Source organism: Lonchura striata, chromosome 6 (assembly GCF_046129695.1).
Source record: "Lonchura striata isolate bLonStr1 chromosome 6, bLonStr1.mat, whole genome shotgun sequence".
Taxonomy (NCBI): domain Eukaryota; kingdom Metazoa; phylum Chordata; class Aves; order Passeriformes; family Estrildidae; genus Lonchura; species Lonchura striata.
Genome location: NC_134608.1, coordinates 47,099,928 through 47,125,382, shown reverse-complemented (window position 1 = coordinate 47,125,382; position 25,455 = coordinate 47,099,928). Strand labels below are relative to the sequence as shown.

General features: G+C 39.5%; 1 protein-coding gene across 1 annotated transcript in view; it reads left to right on the top strand.

Annotated features, from left to right (window-relative positions):
• The first annotated feature begins 1,342 nt into the window (after positions 1-1,342).
• Positions 1,343-25,455, top strand: part of TRPM5 (transient receptor potential cation channel subfamily M member 5) — a 35,598-nt gene continuing 11,485 nt past the window's right edge. The window contains exons 1-15 of the mRNA XM_077783776.1: positions 1,343-1,453; positions 2,400-2,580; positions 3,812-3,978; positions 7,037-7,217; positions 9,619-9,683; positions 11,507-11,698; positions 13,011-13,113; positions 13,974-14,092; positions 14,704-15,054; positions 17,089-17,220; positions 18,333-18,456; positions 19,993-20,138; positions 20,870-20,982; positions 22,306-22,398; positions 24,635-24,893. Of these exons, the coding sequence (XP_077639902.1) occupies positions 1,343-1,453; positions 2,400-2,580; positions 3,812-3,978; positions 7,037-7,217; positions 9,619-9,683; positions 11,507-11,698; positions 13,011-13,113; positions 13,974-14,092; positions 14,704-15,054; positions 17,089-17,220; positions 18,333-18,456; positions 19,993-20,138; positions 20,870-20,982; positions 22,306-22,398; positions 24,635-24,893 (2,337 nt within the window). The remainder of the gene's footprint in view (positions 1,454-2,399; positions 2,581-3,811; positions 3,979-7,036; positions 7,218-9,618; positions 9,684-11,506; positions 11,699-13,010; positions 13,114-13,973; positions 14,093-14,703; positions 15,055-17,088; positions 17,221-18,332; positions 18,457-19,992; positions 20,139-20,869; positions 20,983-22,305; positions 22,399-24,634; positions 24,894-25,455) is intronic.

Here is a 25,455-nt window from a genome sequence, read left to right as displayed (position 1 = left end):
CAAGAATCTTAAAAGCAGCGATCTCTGACAGGAGTTTGGGGTGGATAAAAAGCCTGACATAGCTGTAGGGGGAGCAAATAATGAGAGGGTCCATAGCCACTCTTCAGAAGCAGATCATAGGGGAAAAGGCAACCCGTAGGGAAAAAAAAAAAAAAAAAAAAAACAAACCAACCAAACAAACAAAAAAAAACCCCAAAAAAACCAACCAAACAAAAAAAAACAAAACAAAAAAAAAACCCCAAACAAACAAACAACAACAACAAAAAAAATACAGCTGTGGTGAAGCAGCCGGGATACAGGCTCCCAAGAGCTTCCCAGCCCAAGGGAATTGCTGGAGGGCTTGCTCCCTCTACTGGAGCATCCTAACAGACCCACATGAGATTTGCTGGTTTGACACACTCTCAATCCCACAGCAAAGCTCTCAGACTAGGTAATAAAAATTAATGCAGTGTTGATTACTATTGCTGGCTTAGTGTCACAAGGATTTTTTTTTTTTTAAGACTATGTAGCTCAACATGCAGCTGAAGCAGAGGGGAGAGAGCTATTTCATTGCTTTTATTTTGAAAAGAATCAAAATAAAGCACACAAGTTCAAATCTTATTTTTTTCAGATCATAATTCTGTCAATTCAGTCAAACTGGAACACAGGAAAAGCAATCAGACCTTTCCAGAGTCTCATGTAATGCAGAAGAGCAACTCTTGATGCATGACCTTTGCTCTGGGACAGCTTGGCCTTAAATACTTGGGCTCACAAATAAATAGCCTATTCCTGCAGGAAGCAGAGAGTAAACCTCTCCTAAAGCAGCTCTAGACAAACACAACATCACCACTGGGTTATTTAGCATTCATATCAGGTGAGATGGGTCAGAGCAACCTGAGGCACAGTGACAGCAAGAAACCATGACTCAGACACTCACTGACACTGCTCTACTCTTGCTTGAAAGAGTTGGTGGCCGAGACTCCTCTTCCTCTTTTGTGGAATCAGGGTCACCTTTGGCCTCTGAGATTGCAGGATCTTGCACTTTGCAACTCAGCTTTCTGTCTGCTGAATGGAAGTTCAGGAAGCCTTATTTCTTTGTGCTTTTTTATACCTCATGTGAAATAGTGTTGGTGTGGAATCTGCCTTCTGTATACAGCATCTGACATTTGGTGCAAAGACCTCCACTTAGCTAAACATTACAGGCATGATAGTAAAAAAAGTAATACATTTGACTAAAAACTCATCTAGATATATTTTAATGGATTTTCAGGCCTCTCCAGTTTAAATGGCTTCTCATTTGCCAACTTTCTGTCATCCCAGTGAACATCTTGGGCCACTGGTGCTCAATCACCTTACGAATTCAATGGAGGAAACCAAGCTCTGCAGCAGTGACAAAGAGGAAACCTTCAAAAGAGAATTACCATACTGCATAGGAGAAATAGACTTCATAGCTTCTGGGAAGAACCATGCAAAGGTATGGGCACTGAGGAGTTTTAATCCTTTTACATATTGCTATTATTCAGCTGTTACTTCTTAGCAGTTAACGCAGAGTCGGCAACAGTGAGGGTTGATGTGCCACAGAGTGAGGCACCACTTTTATACCCCTAAAAAGGACCATGCCTTCCTGAATATGACTGTGTTCTAAAATGTGGCTTTTTAATATTCAGAAATCAATCACTTGATTTGCAATTACATGATGCAAGTACAGGTGATCACTTTTCCCTTTCAAAGAAAAATCAGTTATGTGCCCTTCTTCCTTCATTTTATATCCTTTCCCTGGTTTAATCCATCAAATATTAATCACTATTTTAACATTTTAAACATATTTTTGAGCTGTTTCAAGGTTTTCCTTAAAAGTTCTGTCTCTGTACTGCTGAAATGCAGAGAGGGATGTATATGAACTAACCCCACCTCCTCACTAGTCCCATGCACAACTTAGTACTTGAGCAGAAGGAATTCCTAGGAATTCCTGAAATCTGCCCCAAGGTTTTGTTTCACCATAAAGTCTTAAGAAGAAAACAAAAATATATACAGAACTGGAAGAAGCAATAGATTCATGTAATGTGTCCTCAAAAAACAGATATGAAATTAGGCAAATATTTCAGCTTTTGCAGAAACAAAAAAAACCTATGAAATTTGTTGGCTTTCCTAGGCTACCATGAAACTGAAGGCAATTTGAGAGGAAGCTCTTGATTTGTCACAGAACTAACCCATGGAACTGACCCAATTAGTGAGATAGCAATTATACAAAAGTCTGCTAAGTTAATTCAAGTATTTAGTTCTCTGTCAAATCTCAAATAATTTTTTTCTTAAATATCCAAGTTGATGATAATTTCCCTCTGTATTTACCACAAACAGACTCTTTACTGTATCTTTCCATCCTGTTGTTACTCATTGGGTTTTTCTTGTGTTTGCTGAAGTTTATGAAGGTCCGGAGTACCATTCACCCTGGAATTATATTTGAAGTTATGCTCAACAAATGGAAGCTACCTGCTCCCAATTTGGTTATCTCTTTAGTAGGGGGAGAAGAAGATTTTCAGATGAAGCCTTGGCTGCAGGACACCTTAAAGAAAGGACTTATAAAGGCAGCTGAAAGCACAGGTGAGTGTTTTAGGCTTTAAATAAGGAAATTTTATTCCTGATGGAGTCTCACACCTAGCCCCCAGTGATCTGGTAATGACAATGGGCCTGCTCACACGATTATTTCTGAAAATTCAAGACTTTGCTGAATGCAACCTACATGTAAATACCTTTGAAAATGAAAGTGATTGTATTATAGTAGCAAAAATAAGTTCTTTCAAAGCAAATCTCTCTAAGTAACTATTTCTGAAGTGTGAAATTACCTGATATTATTCCCTCAGAGGTGACACTAGAAATACAGTATCAAAATGGGACCAAATACAATTGCCCCTCTTTTGTGCCATAACAAAATAATTCTGAGGAGAGCAGAGCAATTTGACTTCAACAGGAGTGAATTTGGATCAAAAATAAGAATTTCTGCACTCTCACCTGCAAAATACGGTGAAAATATCTGTGAGCATTTCATAGCAAACTCTTCATTTAGCTTCACTGCTCCAGACAAGATTGTACCAGTTTTGCTTTTTGTAATGAGACAGGCCAATACCAGAGCTCTTTTTGGTACTTTTGTGCTACACAGATATCCATTTGCCTTCTGTACTTCAGACTGGGCAGCATCAGGATCCCCAGTTTCTTTATGTTACATATTTTAAAAAGGTCAGCTTGCTGTTTACCTAGATTTCTCCAAATTCCTTGTCACTGTAACAACACTGCTGTAAATTCTATTATCCTGAAGAATTCATGCTCCACACACCCACAAGAACAGGAGAAAGAACTCCAGATTAGGCAGGTTATGACTGAGCTCTTCTGCTAAGAAGTGATTGCCCAGGACTGTTTAGATCTCATTTCTAAGTCAATAACTTCGATGACTCTGTCTCTTTCCCCTTCCTTGTAAACCACTCAGAACTGCCTGGTACAGGGATGTTTCTGCTCATATGTGAACAGTGAATAACTCCAGAGTGGGCACAGCATTCTTGATGAGCATATTAACATCAGAGTAAAGACGGTCACGTTGCATCATGTGATATATGAAGAATGCCTGCTTGAGCTCATAATTTCTTATCGCTTTCCTTATTAAAGTCTTATGTACTTTGCATGTATTTTAATTCTAAAAGTTACAGTCCATCAAGACCTGTCTTCACTTTATCTATTTTTTAAAAACCCTTAAATCCAGTACTGTAAGTAATGTTACTAGACACAACAACACATTGCAATACAAAGAAATTCCCTAACTGCTTCCTAAAAATAATTTCAGGTGCCTGGATTTTCACCAGTGCTTTGCGTGTAGGAGTGACAAGACATTTGGTGCAAGCAGTGCGAGATCTTGCCCTGGCCAGCACCTCATCCACGCAGAGCATGATTGCCATAGGAATAACCTCCCTCAGGGAAATCCAGCATAGAGAAATGCTGGAAAACACAGAGGTACCTCTCTCTTATTCTCTTGTTCAGATGGAAGCCGCACCCTTACAAAATTTGTAAGTAGCTGGCAGAACAACTTTGATGTAACCTTAAACAAACGAACAACCAGAAGTGGGGTTGAAGCTGTATTTTGGGAAGGAAGCAGAAGCAGAGTGCTTCTGTGCTCTCCGCGCCCAGCGGGTGGCAGCATTAGGCATTAGCAAAGCGAGCAGCACAGAACGCCAAGAAAATATCCCAGAATAAGGGACTTTTCGTGGATTTCTCCCTTGCCCACTTACTGCAGTAGCACTTACTCCTAGCTATTTCATAAATATTGTAAAAAGCATATTTTATATTATGGGACTCCAGATCAGAGACAATTTTTTTCTTTAAGTAGCTACTGAATTAGTACTTAATACACAAAAACTTGCTTAATATAACAGGTCAAAAATACCAGCCATGCAGGATTTCACCTAGTTATAGGGAATCTTCAAACTGGGTCAAGGGGATCAAAGTTCTTGGGAAGAAAACAAAAAAACATAAATAAAAAAAACCTCACCCAACTAACCTGTTGCTGAAAGTGTTGCTGCTGAATGGACACAGAAGTCAAGAGAAAAAAAAAAGAAAATAGCATTCCCTTCCTGTCACTGGATATACAGTCTGTCCTAAGTAGCATATTATAACAATAAAATAGGTGTTTAATGACAATGACTGACAGTTCCTATGTACTATTTTATTCCCTGCAGAAGCTAAGGAACAAATGACAAAGATAGCCCTTTGAATTCAAACCTAGTTCTCTCACACAGGCCTGAAAGTACCAGCTAGAGAGTGAGAGGCTGCCAGACCATACCAGAAATTTATTGTCATTGGTCTTTTTTTTTTTTGTTTTTGTTTTTGTTTTTTGGCCAATGACAGCTACCTGCGTGTTCTACCAGGTGGGACTCTGTAGCTGGAAGACTTCAACCTATTTATGTGGCAACTGGGACAAAAGGGCCTCAAAGGAAAGACTTTGGTTCATCATGTTTGTGAATTTTCTTCGGGAAAGTTTGCAAATGCAAACTATTTCACCTCCCTTCTAAGCTAAGTCATCAAAATGATCTTTCCCAATCATCAGCTACAAAACAAGTGCACACTCTTTTTATTTTCTCCCCCTCAACTAAAGCTCAAATTTTTTGTCAAGGGATATTTTGCAAAGAGCATTCCTGACCCTATGACTTCTGGCACAGCTTACACCCAAAGATATTTTGGTTTTAGTCAGTAACTTTAAGACAAAGGAACTACAGACAGAGATGCTGATCTAAACCCAACTCTCTTTATATTTGGCACTAACACAAGCAGCTTGTTGTATAAAAATAGGCCTAACAACCCCCACTAGCAAGGAGAAAAACAAGCCCTGAAATCAGTGGATCCCCCCTGTTGTAGAAAAGCAAATGGGATTTAGTTTTTATGTAGGAAAAGCTAATTTTTTATTTACATAACTTATTTCTATATAGTTTTCACAGATTTTATGAAAATCAACTCTAATTGGTTAGTAGTTTTTTTGCTACTTAATTTATTAGTTAGTAAATGGCATTTTACGTGTTTATCAAATTTCTCTCTTCTTGGATAGTTAACATAATTTTTTACAGATTCTCATGGGACAGAGTTCTTGTTTTTGTAGGTGTGAACAGTTCTGTTACTAGAATAGTTTAACTGACTTTTTATGACTTTGATTCTTTCTTAAGGGAACTTATAGGCTTAGTTGGTAATTCAACAGAACAAAGCCTAATTTTATAAAACCTTTCTTTTAAAATATCTTTACTTATATACAACACCCTCCCATCTCTTCTGTGTTAATAGTATGCTTTAAACATCACTGAAAGATCACTTCTACATTTTCAGGGAATAGAGAGGAAAATCCCCAAAGGCTTTTTTCAATTGGCTGTTGTGCCTCAAGTCCTAATCAAAGGCCAGATCTTTGGTGAGGAGGATTAATGTTACCTGGCAGCAGAATAGATGCACACCCTCTGTCAAAGCAAAATCTGAAGGAAATTATTTATGTCAAGAAGCTTTCCCTAAGGAATGAGAGACAGAGAGAAGAAAGTGAAAGAAAAATGCAAGTTTACTGCTTTTTAGTGTGAGGAAAATGCAATACACAGTGACAGCTGCCAAGCTGACAGTCTGAGTTTAGCCCAGCAGCACTGCAGGAACTGGAAAAGAGGTTAGAAGGAAATGCAGATTTTAAACAGTTGTGTTAATCTACCTGCTTGCAAGAGGACAATGATTATGAGAATGAAAAAGAATAATCAGACATTTACAACCTGGAATGGTGTATCAAAGTGGACGGGCAACAGAGAAAAGGAAAGGGGAGTTTGAAAATGTGTACATACAGAAGCCCATGTGTAGTGCAGTATTTAGAACAAAAGAGTGCAGCAGGGGTTCTGTTTTACCTAGAATATGAGTTTGTGCAAAAAAATAAATCAATAAATTATCAATAAAAGTATAACACCACTCACCCAAAATAAAAGAGGATTCCCCTTTCTAAAATCTGTCTGCCACTCCCTCTTTTAGAATGCAATTTCCAAACTGAGAATAACCATCAGATTTCATACTGGACAATTTCAACTAGATTTCAACCCTGACAATTAAGTAAAGCTGTGTATAAATTATCAGGGACATGGAGCAGGCTAACTCATTCACTGACCAAAACATGGACAAAACACTAATGAAATTAATAGTTTGCCCGTCTTTACAGCAGCAGAGGCTTCACATCTCCATACACAATTGTCAGGTCTCATGACCCCTTTTCCATTTGTCCAATAAACCATTCCAAAACCTGCACCGCAGAGATGATGATCAATATCACTGTATTTTGCAGAGGCCAAGAGGGAAACTTCAGGGTCTCCAGCTAACAGTCCTGCCAAATCTGGCTGCTTCCAGAAGGAACAGGTTTTCCATCTTCACCCTTTTTTAGGGTCTATCAAAGTGTCTCACAGGTGGTGAGCTGTGTCAGGGTGCAGACAGCACAGAAATGGAGAGGAAGGCTATTAAAACACAGGCTGGGCTTTGCAGAGAGCACTGACATCTCCTCTCCTCCCTCTAGAGCGAAAACCTGGTCCACTACCAGTCAGATGACAGCATCCAAGGCCCACTGTATTCCCTGGATCACAACCACTCCCATTTCATTTTGGTGGAGCACACCACACCAGAGGAGCCGGATGGAACCACCAAGCTCCGCTTCACCTTGGAAAAGTACATCTCAGAGCAGCGCACGGGATATGGGGGTGAGCAGGATAAGGGGGTGAGCTCCAGGAGCCACCCAATCTGAATAATGCTGACAGCACAGTGGGCCCCCAGCCCCAGCAAAGGTAACCCCAGCCCCCAGTGGGCCCACAGAGGCAAGACCAAGTCAACACATTTGTCATTGTGTAAGAGGCACGATGATGGTAACTTCTGAAGTTGAGAAAGCTGTTCTTTGAACAAAAAATCTGGACTTTTATTGCATCTCCTTAAATGTAGCTCAAAGCTGATCTTCAAAGAACAGCTCAAATTGCCTTAAAAGACAACATATGGAAAATAAATCCAGCTTTGAGTGGCTTACCAGTCGTTCTAAGAGATTGATAGTCCTTGTTGTATACTTTTGTCCCCTCTCACACACAGGGTCTTGAATTGCTCCCACTGGAAAAAAAGACTTGTTCCAAAGCCCTCTTAAATATTTTAAGCCATATTTGTTTAGAGATAACACCTTATCCTGGGTAAACACCATAGCACCTAATGTCAATCTGAATCTCTGTGATCTTTTTTTATAGTAAGAACCAAGTATTGGGCAGGTCTCCTACTATTTGTGGAAAGAGCTCAATTGTTGGGACATAATAGAGTTACTTTTACCTCTGCTTTGTTTGTGTCATATGTGCAGAGCAGCACAGCTGAAACAGGAGGGAGAGCTCACTTGTTCCCAGCTGTGTGCATCAATGGAACATCCACTTTCACAGCCCATGAGGTGGTAGCACAGAGGTACCTGAGAGCACAAACACACCTGAAGAATCCTTACCTGGTGACTCAGATAGGAATGACCACAGGCAGGCTGTAAGGGTGGCCTGAGGTTGCAGTGCTGAGAGTTACAAAGCAGCCTCTTTTTGCTCCACAACCAAATCTGATTGAGCAAATCTCAAAGGAACATAATTCTGACAAAGACTGCTGATTCATATGACAAATACATTGCTGGAACATACTGAATTCAGTGTTATCTTCTATTAATAAAACCAATGTCATTCATTTAAGCTCATTTATAAACAAGCTGAGCAAAGCTATGTGGTTTTACTGAAGTACGACACTTTAATAAGGTCATGTGGAATTTCCCTGTTTAAAAAAAAAAAAAAAGAAAAAAAAAACAAAATACCTATAAGTCTTTAAGATTTTTTTATATATATATACTGAATATGTTTTACAATTGAGGACTTTCCAGATTCACAGCGTAAAGTCAGAATCCACCTGACCCTCCTCTGGCAAAATTTTAACTAAATCTATGCAAATGAAGAATATTTGCAGCCTTAACCATACTTGAGGAACCTGTAGTCCCAGAGGTCACTCTTGACAGAGCATCACATCAGAGAGGTGTGACAATGCCATGCCATTCAGTAAAACAAATTAAGTTTCTTGCCAACCATATCCTGGCTACAGCTCAGTCCAACCTTATCTCTATAGTCATCCAAAAGAGATACAAAAAAAAGCAAGTAGAGATCTGTACTGAGTTTTGGGAGATCTACAAAGGGAAACATCAAAAAATTGTTTGAACCAAATGCCTTTTATCTTCAAGCTGAAAGAGGCATTCATCTCTTGATATTACTGTTTGACTGAGCTCCTTCAGGCCAATCTATAGTCACCTTTGCATTGCAGAAGTCAGCATTTACAGTAAAAAGCATGCAAAACTATGTGGGCCCCTGTGGGAGGATGGCTTAGGACAGGGATTCTGACCTCCTTTCTTCTCCCAGTATCACGACATGCTAAATATTTCATTAGCATTTCTTTTAAAAGTATCAGGCTGTGTTATTATTAATCACCACACCAGGCTGTGCTGAATGGAACTACAAGCAGAGTAATAAATGCATGGCTTCTATCAACTTCTATTTGACTCATCCTGCCCAGTCTACACAGCCAGCCTCTTCATATTCTTAAATCCTCTTTCATTAAGGCTTTTGTCCTGGATTCCAGTCCCTCCTTCCAGCACACTCTAGGCACATGCATAACACCCAGGACAAACTGAGAACTTTTCACCTTTAAATGTGTCTTACTAGTAATGCCTCTCAGGAAACCCACCAGCCTTGTGCTGCACCCTAATGCAGCTCCATTGCTCCCCAGCCTGACAACCCTGAAGTAAATAAAGAATTTAAAAAGCCAGCAGTGGCATGACACACAGAGATGCCAATATCCATATTTTGCAGCTGAGGTCAGAACAGCCTGGACTGCTTGCCACAAAATTCCCAAGGCAAAGGTGCCTTTGTCCTGAATCCTAGGCCAGGACCCCTCTGTTGGGGCAGTGTTATTCTCCTTTGCCACATTCTTCTGCAGCTTCATGTAGAGACCAAAACAACACATAAGAGGAGAAATATTTTCAAGGAGTTAGCAAAACAGCAATAGGTTTGTGAAAGCTGTTACTTTTTAAAAATTAAGCCTTCTATTTCACAGGAACGGGTAGCATTGAGATCCCTGTGCTTTGCTTACTGGTAAATGGAGGACCAGGCACACTTGAGGTAAGAAGCTGTTTTTAGCTTCAGAAAAATAAATTAACTGGTGCCAAGTAATTGATGGAAAATTTGGCTGGATGACAAACACATCTATTGGCACTTCACATAAAGTCAAATTTCACATCTATACACCATTAAGAACTGAGTTCTGTTAATATTAAATTTGACAATATTTGTTTGAGAGAAATATTTACATTTGAATAGGCACCAGCTGATCATTAAAACTTCCATTGCCAGCTTGTCCAGTGGGAAGAAAGACTCCAAACTCAAAACAAACTCACAGAAACCAGCTCCAGATTTAGGGAAACAGAAATATTCTGTTATAACTTGAGAACATATGCAAAAAAAGAGAGGAGGAATCTTTTAGTGCTGTTCAGCAACAATGACACAGCTGCCTGTTCCAGAGCTCAGAGGAAGCACAAGACCAGGTTTGCTGGATGTGCCATTTAAAATAGGAGTGTCCTGGTTCTACTGAGCAAAAGTACATTGCAGGATTGAAGACTGGAGTGTTGCCTGATAAAAATCCCACATCTTCTTCAGCAAAGGATCAGTTTTGATTTTTTTTTTTTTTTGAGTGGTTCTACAGCTTAAAGAATCTGTTAACAAAGAGATAGTCTTTGATTTTTATTCTACTTTTCTTTTTTGTAATGCTCTCAGTCTAGAAAACCTTTAGAGAGAAATAATTTAACTGTAATTGAAGGTTTCCAAGAGCTGAGACTGTGAAATGCAAGCTGGTAACCCATTTCCAGAATAATGACTCCTTTCTGGGGATTTTTTCTAGTTTCAGCTTCTTGTATCTTGTCATAACTTTTGTCAGCTGGACTAAAACACACACTCATATTAGAAATCTCACTGCTTAAACAAAGATTATGTCACTTCATGAGCTTGCTTTCTTTCTTTCATGAGAAGCTAAATATTGAAGTGTTTCCTATATCTTTGGTTTAGAAAAATCCCGTGTTATGACATGTAAATCCTCTTTTCAAAGTTTTACAGAACAGTGTGACTGGAAGACGAAAAGTGACTGTCTGGAGTTGCTCTAAACTGACATGTGCTGGGAATGGATGACTGGCCACACTGTTTTAGAATATCAAGTTCTTAAATGGATTTCTTAAAATGGATAATACACACCAGAGACTATGAACAGTTTTTAAAAACCTCAATACCTAAACTAAAGAAAAAAATCCCTGCACCACAATTGAATCAATGCAGTCTTGTATAACTCCAGAGGAAGAAACAGACAGGCAGCAAATAGAAATTTTTGCAATTATGATGCCATGGCCTCTGTTTTCCTTTCTCAACAACCTGCCTGACTCATTCTAATTGCACAAATAATAGAATTAGTAGCCTTTAACTCTTGTAGTTGCTATGATTCAGTGGGTTTTTTTCCTGTATCTCAATGTTGTATTCCCACAGGCAAATTCCTGATTTTCAGAACATATTGCCAGGTTTAGCAGACAGAAAAAAAAAAAAAAAAAAAAAAAAAAGCCTATACAAAAAAGCCTACTGATAATTTTCTTGCACTTGACTATGCTGAAGCAGAGACTTCAGGGAAAAAAATGTCAGGTCAAAGAAATTTTATGCACTGTTTATCCAAATCAGGTTGCTTAGCTACACAGCAGATGTGTCATGAAAAGAAGCATAATCAGAGGCCTACACATGGATGACCTGCTACAGAATTCAAAAAATCCTGATAGCTTAGAGGAGTCTGGACTGATTTCACAGTGAATCTGACTTGGGTACATTTATTTCTGGTTTGCTAGAAGTCCTTCTTTTGAATAACATTTTCTTTCCACTTATAAATTCTAAAAACGTCCTGTTTTAAACTACAGAGAATTTGCAGCGGGTTGGAAAATTCTGCTCCCTGGCTTATCTTAGCAGGGTCTGGAGGCACAGCTGACATCTTAGCTGCATTCATCAATGACCCACAGCTTATCATGCCAGAAGCTGTTGAAAATCAATTTAAGGAGAAATTCCCTGCAGACAGCTTCTCGTGGAAGGACATTCTCCAGTGGACAGTGATGGTGAGTTTGTGTCTTTGATAAGCCATCATATTCACAGAGCCTTCTCCTAACACTTGTAGCTTTGGTAGCTCCTTCAGTACAGGTTTGGCAAGAAGCTGCTCAGAAGTTTTGGGAACTCCAGTGCTTTGACACTGGTGCCATAGAATGCCTCTCTAGCATTAAAAATCAACTGGTCATTTGATCATGCAAACTACTTTGCTGCCCCAGGAATTCAGCTGAACACTGAGGGCTCTGTCCTTCCTCAATTACTTCCTCAAGTAACAGCCAGCACCCAGGAACCCGACAGTCCTTCTGTAGGACACGAAGCATTATTTATATCCACAGCTGTGGAGCTCATGCAGCTGTGACAGAAGAGACCTAATTCATGATCTACAGCTGTTAAATGGAAACCTCATTGTGGATAAGCATGAATAAATTAAGTAGAATGAAATGTGTTTAGAAATTATCCTATTGTTAGTTACTTGTTCTTTAAGTGTCATTGTTCTTAAAACAGAAAGACAAAACATATTCAGAGATCTTCTTTACTCTTTGTCTTGGGGTACACTTGCATAAGCCTTTAGGAACAAATATCCACTCTGAGATTGTCCTTGTGTGAAGAGCACTGAGTGTCTCTGAGATAAACCAAGTCCACCTGACCTGGCTCACTACTTATTCTTTGCATTCCCCACCACAATCTTCAGCTTTAAAAGTTCCACAAACTAATTCCATTAGGAAAAACTTTACTAGATCACTAACAAAAGGGGATTAAAGGCATCTGGAAGAAATATTGCTAGAGGCTCACAAAGTCTCAGTGCAGCTGCACTGTGAGAAAGAAAACTCAATAAATAGAGAAGCAGAAGGAAAGATAAAGGAAGAAGGAAAGATATACTGTATATATATCAATATTTGAGCACTTTTGCTCAGAGAAGAGTTAGAGACTATGCTTTTAAATAAACAACTCGGAGAGCCAAACTTAAATGTCAAAGCAGGATGAGGTAAAATGAAACTAGTGGTATACTGGCTACAATGTGACTTTGAATCAAATAAGAATGTAAGTTAAGGAAGGATCTTTTAATTAAAGCACTGCTCTGGTTCTCAGAATATCCAAGTTCTGTTCCTTCTGTCCTGGAAAAGGCAGTAACTCCCTACTTGCCATAGGAGTTATTTAAATATGGGAAACTAATAATACTGGCCTTCTTGCCAAACCTCAGCTTTAGAACTAGAACATAAATTTTTGGGAAATACTGTCTGGGTGATCTCCACTGGGCATTTGGACACTAATGTGCATCCAAAGGACAGTGTGTAAAATTACTTTTGTTTTGACTCTGAATAGATTCAGAATATTATTTCACACCAACACCTTCTAACTCTGCACAACTTTGAGCAAGACAGTTCCGAAGAATTAGACACAGTCATTTTAAAAGCCTTAGTAAAAGGTAAGATACAATAAGTAAACATCGTAATGTTTGTCTTATTTGACTTCTATGCCATAAATATATTTCCTCTTTTCCCAGAGCGAATTCATTTGACTATTGAGTCAGATTTCATTTCTGATGCCCTGTTCTTTTATATGTTTATTGACAAATTAACTGTGGCAGTTACTGTAGCTCTTGTAAGCTTCCTTTAAACTAGTGTTTGCTTTTTAATCTCGTGCTATTGTATGGTACTATTTTAGCCACTCCTTTACTTCACTATTTGCTTCTCTTAATAACAGAGGCTATAAAAGAACTGAAATATACTGAAGCAGTATATTATTCCAATTAAACCATAAAAAAAACTCCATGAAAACAAAACCAAAACCCACAAACAGACCAAAACTACTACTAGAAACAATCCATTTCTCCTATAAGAAATCTCCACTATATCTTCTGAAAGAAGACATTACTTGTGCTGCTATCTATTTCAGATTCTTTTAACTTAATGGTTTGTGTTAGCTTAAACTTAGCATAGGAGGAAAAAAAAAAGACATTTTGTTTCTTATGTGCTAATTGACACAAGGCAAAACCAACAGCCAGTCCTGTCCCCTGCTTTCTGCAGGCCAATGTCCCTCTAAATAGCCAACCACCATTTAAACTTAATGCTTTTAATAGAGTTAATATATAAAAAAATAACAGTTTTGAATATTAATGTTTCTGAATCTAGGAAAACATTGCTGTGAAGGGTTTCTGGTTAAGCCACCCAAAGATCTGTGATAGCTGAAGGAGAACTTGCATTGCTAATCAAAGTACCAATACTATATTAAATTAAACCTAACTGTAAAGTACTGACTTTATTTGCATTTCCTATTTTTTTCCAGCCTGTAAAAGTCAGAGTCAGGAGGCTAAGGAATATCTGGATGAACTGAAACTGGCAGTGGCCTGGAATAGGGTTGACATTGCTAAAAGCGAAATATTCAATGGTGACGTGGAGTGGAAGGTACCAGGTTTTTTTGCCTTAGAGGACACTCAGTGTATATTCCAATGTGTACAGGACACTGGAGCATCCCAAAAGATAGCCTCAGATTTTACCACAACCTGCACACTCTACTGAGAGATTGGGCAGGGATATTATACTTCCTGAGGCTGTTTGTCTTTCTAGCCCCATGTATGATAATGGCTAAAGACAGGAATAACTCACTGGTCATCATTCCTTTCTTGAGCTGTTTGAGAGCAACAATCTTTCTCCCTTTCTGTGTAAGGCCTTTAAAGCAAACAAACCAAAGTTCACAAAGCCCAAGAAGCAGGCAGATATTACTGTTAGAAGGCAGATAAAGAATGTCACTGTTTTCAACTGCTCTATAAATACCCAGTGTGGTAGGTACCTCACATCAAGTCCTACAGCACACAATTTATGTTGATGTTGTAACATTAATGCTGGCACAGACATTTTGTCAGAGAAAAATGAAGAGAGTTCCACCTTTTTCTCATTGTACTCACTGTTGACTGGTGGAAGACAAAATGTTCATGTTAAATCTAAACTCTCTCATCATCCATCCGTGATTACATCCCAAAATTTCTTTTTTTTTTTTTCCTCTTTCATCAATCTAGTCCTGTGACCTGGAGGAAGTGATGATGAATGCTCTAGTCAACAACAAACCAGAATTTGTAAAGTTATTTATTGACAATGGGGCTAACATATATGAATTCCTGACCTACAGTCGCCTGCAGAGACTCTACTGTTCCATTTCTCAGAAATGTCTCCTCTATGAACTTCTCCTGAAGAAGCATGAAGAAAGCAAACTGACCTTGGCAGGGCTCACTGGTCAGCAGCAAAGTGAGCAGAAGGAGATCTGTCCTCTCTTCACTCTCAGTGAGGTCTCTAGAGTTCTCAAGGACTTCCTCCATGATGCATGCAAAGGTTTCTATCAAGACCTCAGACATGGAGGCAAGAAGAAATCTGTGAGTCACAACTTTGCATCATTGCTCCCCTCCAATTTAGAATTAGTACAATTTTAATTAGGTCTAGTCTTTGGGGTGAGGCAGAGAACAGATTTAGCTAAAGATGTTAGGGGAATACAAATAATATTTACATTTACTAAGGAGGAATTAGACATAAAAATAGTGGTCTGCTTTTCTCATACAGAACATCAAGAAGTAGTATTGGAAATGCAATTGTTTTTAAGGAGAAATAAAAGCAGGCAATGGAGATTTTCAATCTCGGGTCTGAAAATTGTCATCTTTGTACACAAAACTATTCTCAGATTTATACTCTGTACGAGTAGACTAAACTCAGGCATTGATACCCAGTATTTGATATTTGCCTTTAGATCATTTTAGACTTTTTATGGAGTGCCAGAACGCAGAGCAATAAATAGGAACAATTGTGTGTGGCCCTGGAAATTGTGCTGGCCAACATATGATGAGGATAATATGTGATGGGGGTACCAATGTGGAATGTTTATAATCCACAGTGGTGCAATAGATGCATCATCATTTTTGCATTTTGACAGTATATTTAACATTGAACTGCCTAAGTACCAAAGTGCTTGCAAAAACATTGAAAATAAGTTTGGATGAAAGGTTTCAAAACAAAGATGTATAAAGAAATTGCATTAGGGTTCTGTTTCAGACAAACAAAACAAATGAACCTTTTGGTATTTGTCAAGAATTATGCCTAAAAATCTGATAAGACTAGAAACTAATTTTAAAAAAAATCTTATTTGAGATGTTAAATCACTTTTGCTTTGATAAAGATTAGCTAAATTAAATACTAGTATGAAAAGTTAAGTTTGAATCTACTCAGCCTTTCTTCATTCACAAGGATGAAAAACTTGAGACAATACCTCTGAAGTCACTAAGTATACTCTAGACTTATAAACTTGCCAGAAGTAAAAATTTGCCCCCAAAGCCCTTTCTGGCATTTGGCAGCAAGTGAGCTAAAGCCCAGTGCAGTAGATAAGGCACAATTCAGAGATCAGCTCCTGCTGCCTACTAGCTTTTTCCCTTTTAAAGCTTCTTCCCATGGCCGAATCCCATTATCACTGGCAACAGAAAGAGCATCAGAGTACTGGGAAACCAGCGTCACTGCTGCCAAACGGTGTGTCTTTTTTCAAGTTAAGAACTAGTGGTTAAAAAAACAGATGAGACCTTTGATATCTTTGTCTCCTGCAAGGCTTTCAAGGCAATTTATTTGATCCAATAGCTCACTACAAACTAAAGAAACACCCCCACCCCAAATCCCCCAAAAGTGCCATTAAAATAAATTTGAACAGAATCCCATCATTTAAATTATTAAAAAATATATTCTCACATAAACCTGTTTAATTAAAATAAATACACCCTGGCTGCTTTTAACCAACACAATAGATAAAAAAGTAGTTTTTAAATAGACTTAAAACACAGAACTTGACCTAAGTGGCTGCACTTCCTCTAGGCTATTTTTTTATCAAGTGCTAAAGGAATAAGCAGTGTTCTACTTAAACTGCTCTCTGCATGAGGGAAAGGTTTCTCAAAGGAAGGACTAAAAAGGGGTATTGACGTACTCTATTCTTGTCCCGTACAGGGCCTTGGTGAGATTTATTTCTGATGAAATAAAATGCCTTTTGTTCTCTTTTCTCTGAAGCCTTGTCCTCTGTGGCAGCAGAGCAGAATCTGATATAATTGAGGGCAAGCTCATATTAGTTAATCACAGGTTTGTCTTGTCTGATATTACACACCAGTGGTGAAACCACAGCTTCAATAAAGTCAGTGAGAACTTTAGCATTGGCTTCAACGGAGTCACCATTTCATCCAGAATGTTCTCACACGTATAGGGTTATGTCAGGGACACAAGGATCCTTTAACTCAGTACAGAATGAGCTAATTACCTTTTGGTCCTACTGAAAAGTCAAAGAAATGTGAAGTAGCCAGCGAGGCTGAGAGCATCTTAGATCGTGTCAATTGCATGGAGCGAGACTGCCAACCAGGTGTTAAATTTTTCAACCCATATTTCAGGACAAAACGAACACAAAGCGATTACCTGGGCCCTTGGACATGAACCAGAAAAGCGAAAATCCTTGGAGAGATTTGTTTGTATGGGCAGTACTTCAAAACCGGCACAAGATGGCAAACTACTTCTGGGCTATGGTAAGCTCTGAGCTGCAGCTGCTTCAGGTGAAGTGATGGTATATTTCAAGTTTACGAGATGGTTTTTTTTTTTTTGCTCAGCCTTGCAGCTCAGATGACAGATCGGTTCGTTCCCAGAACACGGGAGGTGGCATTTATGGGGCCTTTAATCTCCAGCAGGTGTAAATCAGCTCGGGCCGCAGCCCCGCTGCTCCCGGTGAATCGCAGCTCCCTGGAGCCGGGCTTGTGCTCCCACAGCCGGCATTGTTCGGCCCGAGCGTGACGGCCGAGAAGACGGAGCACTGAACCATCTTCAGCTTACGTGCCGAGGGAGCAGCATCGCCCTGGCATCACCGGCTCCCGCTTCACAAGCCAGCCCTGTCCCCCGCATCTGGGAGCCTCCCTGCCCCCACAAAGAGAGGAAAGCTCCGAGCTCCATCTGTCCGGGGCGGCGCGGGCTGTGTGCGTGCGGACACATCGGCCCCGCGGCACGCAGCCCCCTCACCGCCCGGCCTGCTCCGGGCCACGGCCACGCCTCTGCCAGCTCTGCTCCCTCCTTCCTCCGACAGCCCTGCTCCATCACACCCCACGGCCTGCTCCGGGCTGTACCCGGCTGTGCTGGGACAGGGGTGCAGGGGGAAGGAGGGCGAAGCCAGCTCTGCTCCCTCCTTCCCCCTGCACCCCTGTCCCAGCACAGCCCTGCTGGAGGCATCCCGCCATGGGGAGAATGTGCTGCGCTATTTCCAAAACATATTATTCGCCTTTTAGTCCAACTCAGGTCCCTCAAAGAGCCTAGAAGTCTCACAAGAACTAAACAATCCTGGAATAGTTTGAATTGGAAGTGACCTTAAAGATCCGACGCCCAGCACCTCCCACTAGACGGGTTTGCCCCATCCATCCTGGCCTCGAACACTGCCAGGGATGGGGCACCCACAATACAGGGGTTTAATTCTCAAATATCATCAAAACTGTCATTTTGATAATAATCTTCGACTTGTATTCCCTCCCTGTATTGGAGGGAAGATTTTTTGTGAAAAGCATGAACTTTTCGCTGTTCGATGTGCTGCATAGCAGAGTCTTCCCCGTTCAGAATCCAGGGGAGGATGACAGCATCACCCCTTTCAATTCTACAGGGTCAGGAGGGTGTAGCTTCGGCTCTGGCAGCCTGCAAGATCCTGAAAGAGATGTCCCGCCTGGAGACAGAGACCAAAGCAGCCTGTATAATGAAAGAGGCCAAGTATGAGCAGCTCGCTGTTGGTAAGTAATGGCACTTTTTGAATGGCATTGAAAATTTGTGAAGGAACTGCCATTGGAAGGCAAGCAAGTGAAAAAAAAATACAGTTTCAGTTGTAAAAGGTCAACTGTCATGAATAATTTAAGTCTTGCAGCACAGGCAGTGCCAAACATTCAGATACAGAGGGAAGATTTAAACCCCACTCATTTTGGAAAAATCTCTGTTCCAAGACAGGCCTCTTGGGGTGTAGAGATACTTTCCTGCTGCTTGTTGGTATTTCAATTGTCTGATCTTAGTACAAGGTGTGTTACAGTGATGTGAAAGATAGAATAAACAAAACACTTCCAAGGCTCACCGCAGCCTGCTCTTCCTGCAATATCAAGCTTGCTCTGTAAGGGCCACTAGAGCAACAAGTTTTAAGTTTTGTCATTGCAGCTAAAAATAATTTGAGATTACCTCACCCAGAAGAGGGCCAAGTGCACTGCAAACTGCAGTGAGGCTCAGGCTGGTTTTGCAGCAGACAAGATGCCCCTCCCTACAGCAGTCAGATCCAGGCATCCGCAATGCTGGAATGCTGAGCCCTCTCCCCTTTGCTTGCTGTAGAAACAGATGTCTGCACACAAGCTTCTCTGCTGATCTGACTTCAGTCCAATCCATACCTTCACTGCTGTGAAGAGAGGGCTTTAAAATATGCCCCATATGGAAACAGAGACAGAGGCTCCTCTTCCTTTGAGGTAGTTCATCAAGCAGCTGAAGGTTCATGCAGGCGTTGCTGCATTATTTACACAGGGATCACATTTTCCCTTCTTCTCACAGAGCCATTATTATTTACAAAAATTAAAAATTACATTAAAATGAGGCTTGCAGATAATCACAGGGCTTGAGTAATTATGAGGCCTAATCCAATACAAAGAATTTTTGCTTCTTGGCTTTGATAAGTAACAGGTCAGATCCTCAGTTTTAATTTCTAGCCTGGATTATGCAAAGCAAACTTTCTTTAAAAATGATAAATACCACATCAACAAGAAAAGAGATATGTATATAATTTTAAGTGCACGTGACCTTTTTGCCCAGCCTCACAGTGTAGGCTGGCTTGGGAAAGGTACTGAGATAATCAAGTGAATCAGTAGACTGAAACAGACATGAGAAGTCAGGTCTTGTCTAATGAGAAGATCTTGGGGTTTTTTGGGGGGGATTTTTAGGGTTTTTTTTGTTGTTGGAGTGTTAGGGTTTTTTTATTTTTTTTGGTTTGGTTTGGTTTGATTTTGGTTTTGTTTTGGGTTTTTTTTTGACTCATTAAATTTATCCTGGTTTCTAAGCTCCAGGACCAGTTTCTCTGGAAACAATTTTGTCATAACACTCCACCAAGCCTAATATTATTTTATGACAAGTAGGTCTGTCTCAAAATGAAGGATTTGTTGTCTACAAGAAAAAGCTGGGCTGTTTGTCTCCTTTAGTCTGTTCACGAAAGAGAGTACAGCATGACAACTCATCCTTCAAAGTGTAAGAGGATCACCCAAGAGATAGATATTTTTGTCTGTGTTTCGTTCATATGGCAGAACTGTTTAGTGAATGCTACCACGACAGTGAGGAGAGAGCATTTGCTCTGTTGGTGAGGAAAAATCAGTACTGGAGCAAAACCACGTGCCTTCAGCTGGCCACAGAAGCAGATGCAAAGTCTTTCTTTGCACATGATGGTGTCCAGGTAAGTTTTACGTGCACCCAGGGCCTTATGCTGGACACAGGAGAGGGTAGCACAGGAACCAAACAACCCCAATGAATGTATTCCCCCGAGAACCATTCTTCAGAGAAAGAACTCTTCTTTCCCCCTAGCAACCAACTAAGAGAACATTGTACCATGTCCTTGCCAAAGCAGCACAATTCCCCCTTTCCCCACCTTCTCATCCAGCTGGCACACAGAGCAGTGTGCTGAGAAGGTTTAGCCCTTAATCCATCGTGTGCTTTTTTGCTTTTTATTCCTTTCTTGCTCACAGAAAAGCACTGTAAATCTGCCTGGGGCATAATGAAGCTGCTCCAAGATGTGAGGTAACTCCTTGCTCAGATTCAAGAGAGAGTTCACAGATAAAAGTTAAATTAAATTACTATTCAGCTTTGCTCTCACAACCTGACTTCTCTCTGCATACACAAAGCTAAATTAAGAGTAATGCTGCTTTTATCTCCCAGTGCCTGACTTGGGCTTCCTTAGTACTACAGATGTTGCTTAATTCAATTTGGCTTGCTGTTCTTTCCACTGGTCTCCAAATAACTCCTTGCATACTCAACATCTGCAGAAGGACACACAGAGAACCTGTCTGCCCTGAAGCTGTGAGGTTTTCAGAGCATTCATTGTATTAGGAGTGTCTGAACATAGCTGCATTTCATCTGCAAGTATCTTTTTGTGATATTAAAGCCATCTTTTCTCTTCTGGACTTTCAGGCCTTCCTGACAAAAATATGGTGGGGAGACATGGCTAAAAGCACACAGATCCTCAAGTTAATCTGTGCATTCTGGTGTCCTTTCCTAATCTACACCAATTTAATATCATACAGGTATAAACATAAGTATTTTGGTACAAGAGATAAATAAGTAAGTGATGAAAAAAAAGCCATAAAAAATATCCAGACTTAAAACTTCTTCCTGAATCATTAAAACAATAACATCACCTAATATCACCTAACCAAATCAGTTTTCTATGGGGCTGAGTGATTTGTGTGTCTTGTTGCCATACTTTAAAAGATCAATGCCATGGTTTCACAGAGATCATTCTATTTTGCACAGTCCACAGGAAAGCCTGTTGGAATTCTGTCAGCTCCAGATTCTAAAAAGCAATGTAGAATTGTTTCTAGATTTGGAGATGCGTGGCTCAAACCTCAGTATCCTATCCAAGGAAAACAGCCATCACAAACAGTGTTATCAGCCACAAGCCTTGATAACCATAAGTCAAGTTTAAAAACACGGGACTGAAATTAAATTATCTGTCAATCAAAATCAAGCAAGATTTTCAAATTCAGTGCCTTAGGTTTTCTTGAGAAAGAGTCCATGCACTATAAACACCAACAAAACAAAACAAAAGTATCACACCACAAAAACCAACCAACCAAATTAAATTTAAAAAACAGAAGAGAAAAAAACAGCAGCCAAGCTGCTCAAGTGGTTGCAAAAATTGTGATTCTGAAACTTTAGGAAAACCTCAAACATTCAGAGAATCATATGCAAATCATAAGAATTAGCAATATGAAATGACATGTTATTATGAAATATATGTTTCTTAACTCTTAAACTACATAAAAAGCAAGAGGAAAACTTGTTTGGCAATGCTGACTTAAGATTTGCCTTCTGCCAGTATCACTAAAGATGACCTTCTGGCTGCCAGATTCACAAATTCATTTAATGTGATACTTTAGCAAAGTTTTCATGGAAGGTTTGAATTATTATACATCATCAAAGCAATCATTTTCCAATTTCCATTTTTTGCCTCCTTTCCCAGGAAATGCAAGAAGTGTCACGTGTCCTCTATTGTATCTGGAATTTCCCTTCTTAATTGCTACTAACTAGGAACGGAGCATTGAGCAATTCTCTTCTAGGACTGACTGAGGGGTTTACTTCTGCTCAAATCCTAACTAGTTTGAGGAAACTGGGCATCCTGCTCCAATTTTGTGAAGCGCGCCAATTATCACTTCTCTGAATCTTGTGGGTGACTTCAGCCTCCTTCTTAAAAACAAACAGAATTTGTAAAGATAAAGTTTATGCCCTATTTAATAGCTCCTCAGCAGAGCAGATCCAAGATAAGTAGCAATTCTGTATCAATGCCAATGCAATAGTGAAAAATAGCTAAGCATTGTCTTTTAACTAATGAGTTTATTTCCTTACAGTGAGGAAAAACAATCAAAGAATGAGCCAGAGCCATTTAGAGAGCTGGACAGTTTGGATTCAGAGAGGACTCTGTTTTTCTCCAAGGAAGATAGGTAAGTTTAAAACCATCAGCTAATGTGAGTTTTCTAAGGATCTAAAAAGTAACTGAAGGGCCAGGGAAGTCATTACTCCTCAGGAAGTGTTGTGCCCCTTGATTACTGCTGTTGTTGCTCTCTAAAAGGAATATAGAAAATAAAAAGGGATATAGCACTGCTTCAAGGAGACATCAGCTTACTTTTTCAGAGCAGGTAATTCATCCAGAACAAGGAATTTACTTGGGAATCACATAGCATTTCATGACATTCCCATCAGCTCATGATGACTGATAGACAATGGATTTTAGGAGCTTATCAGATTACTGCAGAAAGAAGGTTCTCAGCAAAACCTCACATCACTGTACTTTCTTACAAAGGTGTCCTTGCACCCATTAGTACCAAGGAAATTTACACTGAGTCAGCTTCTCATGCTCTTAATTTAAATTTTAACAGATGAGCCCTGGGGAACCTTATAAGTTAGAGGGAGCATCACACAAATGGGTAACCGAGCATAAAGGTTTTGTCAGTTGCTTGCGGTCAGTCAGATCTTTGATTCAGAACAGAATCCCCTCCTATACCTCTACCTCACACTTATCACCAAATCCTGGGAGGCCACAAGGACTTAAGTCAGTATAAGTAGACTTTTGATTGGCACAAAATCCTCTTAAAGGCTAAATAGTGCTAAATCACCACTTAGCTTTTCCATTATTTAAAGAGAACTCCAGAAATAGGTGAACAGTGTTAGAGAGGAAGCATCAGCTGCAGTATGAAGTCCTGGACCAAGTCAGAGTTATTAGGTTCTATTTTTACCTCTGGCATTTAACTGCTGGTATATTGGAGAAAATCATTAGTTCTTCTCTTTCCCTCCCTAACCTATAAAATAGGTGTAAAAGCATCTGTCTCTTGGGAGCTATTTGTAAGCAATATCATAAAGCACTTCCATATCCTGAGTGCAGCATGGCTTGGTCATTACATTCCATGTTCCAATTGCTATTATCCTAGCAATTTATTTTAACAAAGAGGCTCTCTCCATCCCAGATCTATTTCAGCATCTTACAGTAAAGCTGCAATTATCTGTTTATGATATTAGCCTGTTACCATGGGAATGTATCTCATGATGTCAGAAATTGAGAAGTAGTGCAGGATCAGGCATATAGAAAAGATTGGCCTCAAAGAGAACTTTTTCCTTGTAACAAATGTATCTAATAATTAGCAAGATCATCAGAGGAAATTAAAAACCAGTGAAGAGTCATTGTTTATTTTCTGTGAGGTGAAATTGAAAACCTACCCTGGTGTGCACATCCTTTGTTGGAGATCAAACTTCTCAGAGTAAGAATCACAAAATTAAAGGTCCAATAACATCCCTAGCTTACACAGGAGAGCATTTTATGGGGAAACAAATCCTCATACAAAGATCAAATTGCTATCAAACTTGCATTTTCTGCACAGGATATTTTCCATTACCAGTAGATACCACTTCATGTTCCAAAACACTGCAAAACAGCTGTAAATGTACAGGTCAAATTTCCCTTCAGTTACAAAATACATCATTCCACACCACTCAAAGTCTACCTTAATACATATTTTATGAGGTCAACTCTTTTTGCTAAAAGGCTTCTATATTGCTTTTTTTTTTTCAACTTACTCTAATTTAATCACGAAGAGCAAGATGCCAGTTATGCAAAGGAGCAAGATATTCTTCAGTAGGAAGAATTCAGATTCCAGCAAGGATAGTCAAGGAAAACAGGCTTAATATGATCCAGCACTTAGAGACTGGGTCAGAAGTTCAAAGTCACAGCAACAACAAGAGCTTCCACAGACACACACTGCAAGAAATTTTAAAGCCAAAATAATTAAGAGCTGACTCACAAAAATTCATTGGCCATTTTCTTTTCTTTTCTTTCCTATTATTTAGGTTTATAAAGGCCAATTACCCTTCCTCCTCTCCTTGTGCATTTGCAGTCCATGCAGAACACAATGAAGTTAACAAATAAAATTAATACAAATAAACTGAAATAATAAAAATGCACATAATACTGATGTGACTTTGTTTTTCAAAACCTGCTTTTTGACTTGAAATATTTCTGCTATGGTAATATGATTGCTGTGACATCTACAGCCTTCCTCCTTGGCCAGCCCCAGCATTTGCTTGTTACTATCTTACAAGAAGCTTTATATAGAATAATATTGAGCGTATTCCCATGAACTAATTTTAAGATATCGTCACCAAGCATGTATTCTTTTTTGTTTGCAGAAGAACTGACACACTGGAAAAACAGAACCCTTCTGCAAACACAGCATGGCTGGCATTCGTGTTTACCCGGTGGAGAAAGTTCTGGAGTGCCCCTGTAACTGTGTTTATGGGGAATGTTATAATGTACTTTGCTTTTCTCTTTCTATTTACTTATGTCCTATTACTGGACTTTAAACCACCTCCACCTCAGGGTCCATCTGTTAAAGAAATTGTACTCTACTTCTGGGTGTTCACACTTGTCTTGGAAGAGATCCGACAGGTGAGTAACCTGCATCACCTCAGTGTCAGCACAGCACAACCTGCAGCAGTATTCTCAATAGATTTACAGTCTGTATAACTGAGCAGGCTTTGAGATTTCAAGTGTCAGGTGAACAGAACAATATAGAACTTACCTTATCCTAAACATCTCACCTCTCTCTCCCAGAGCAAGCTTTTCCTCTACCATATAAACCTATATCTCTACCTCTGTTTTTCCATCCTACTGCAGCTTTAGCCAAGTCCAGTGGGCTGCCAGAAGTCAGATATTCTTTGTTTTGTAAAGGCCTTCTCCAATTTCACTCCACAGAACTAGGTCCTCCCACCACAAAAAATGTAAGTTGGAAGTTATATTCTACACCTGGAAACACAGCAGACAGCTCTGCATATTTTTAGGAGATTCTTCCTTGCTGGAGACTGTTTAAAAAATCACAAGTAAATTAATTCAGATTATCTGTGGCTTTTCCTAAAATACTTTCCAGCTCAAAGTATTACCAGATCTCTTTTGGTCTTGCTTTTCTTAAAAAAAAACAAAACAAAACAAAACAAAACAAAAAAAAAAAAAA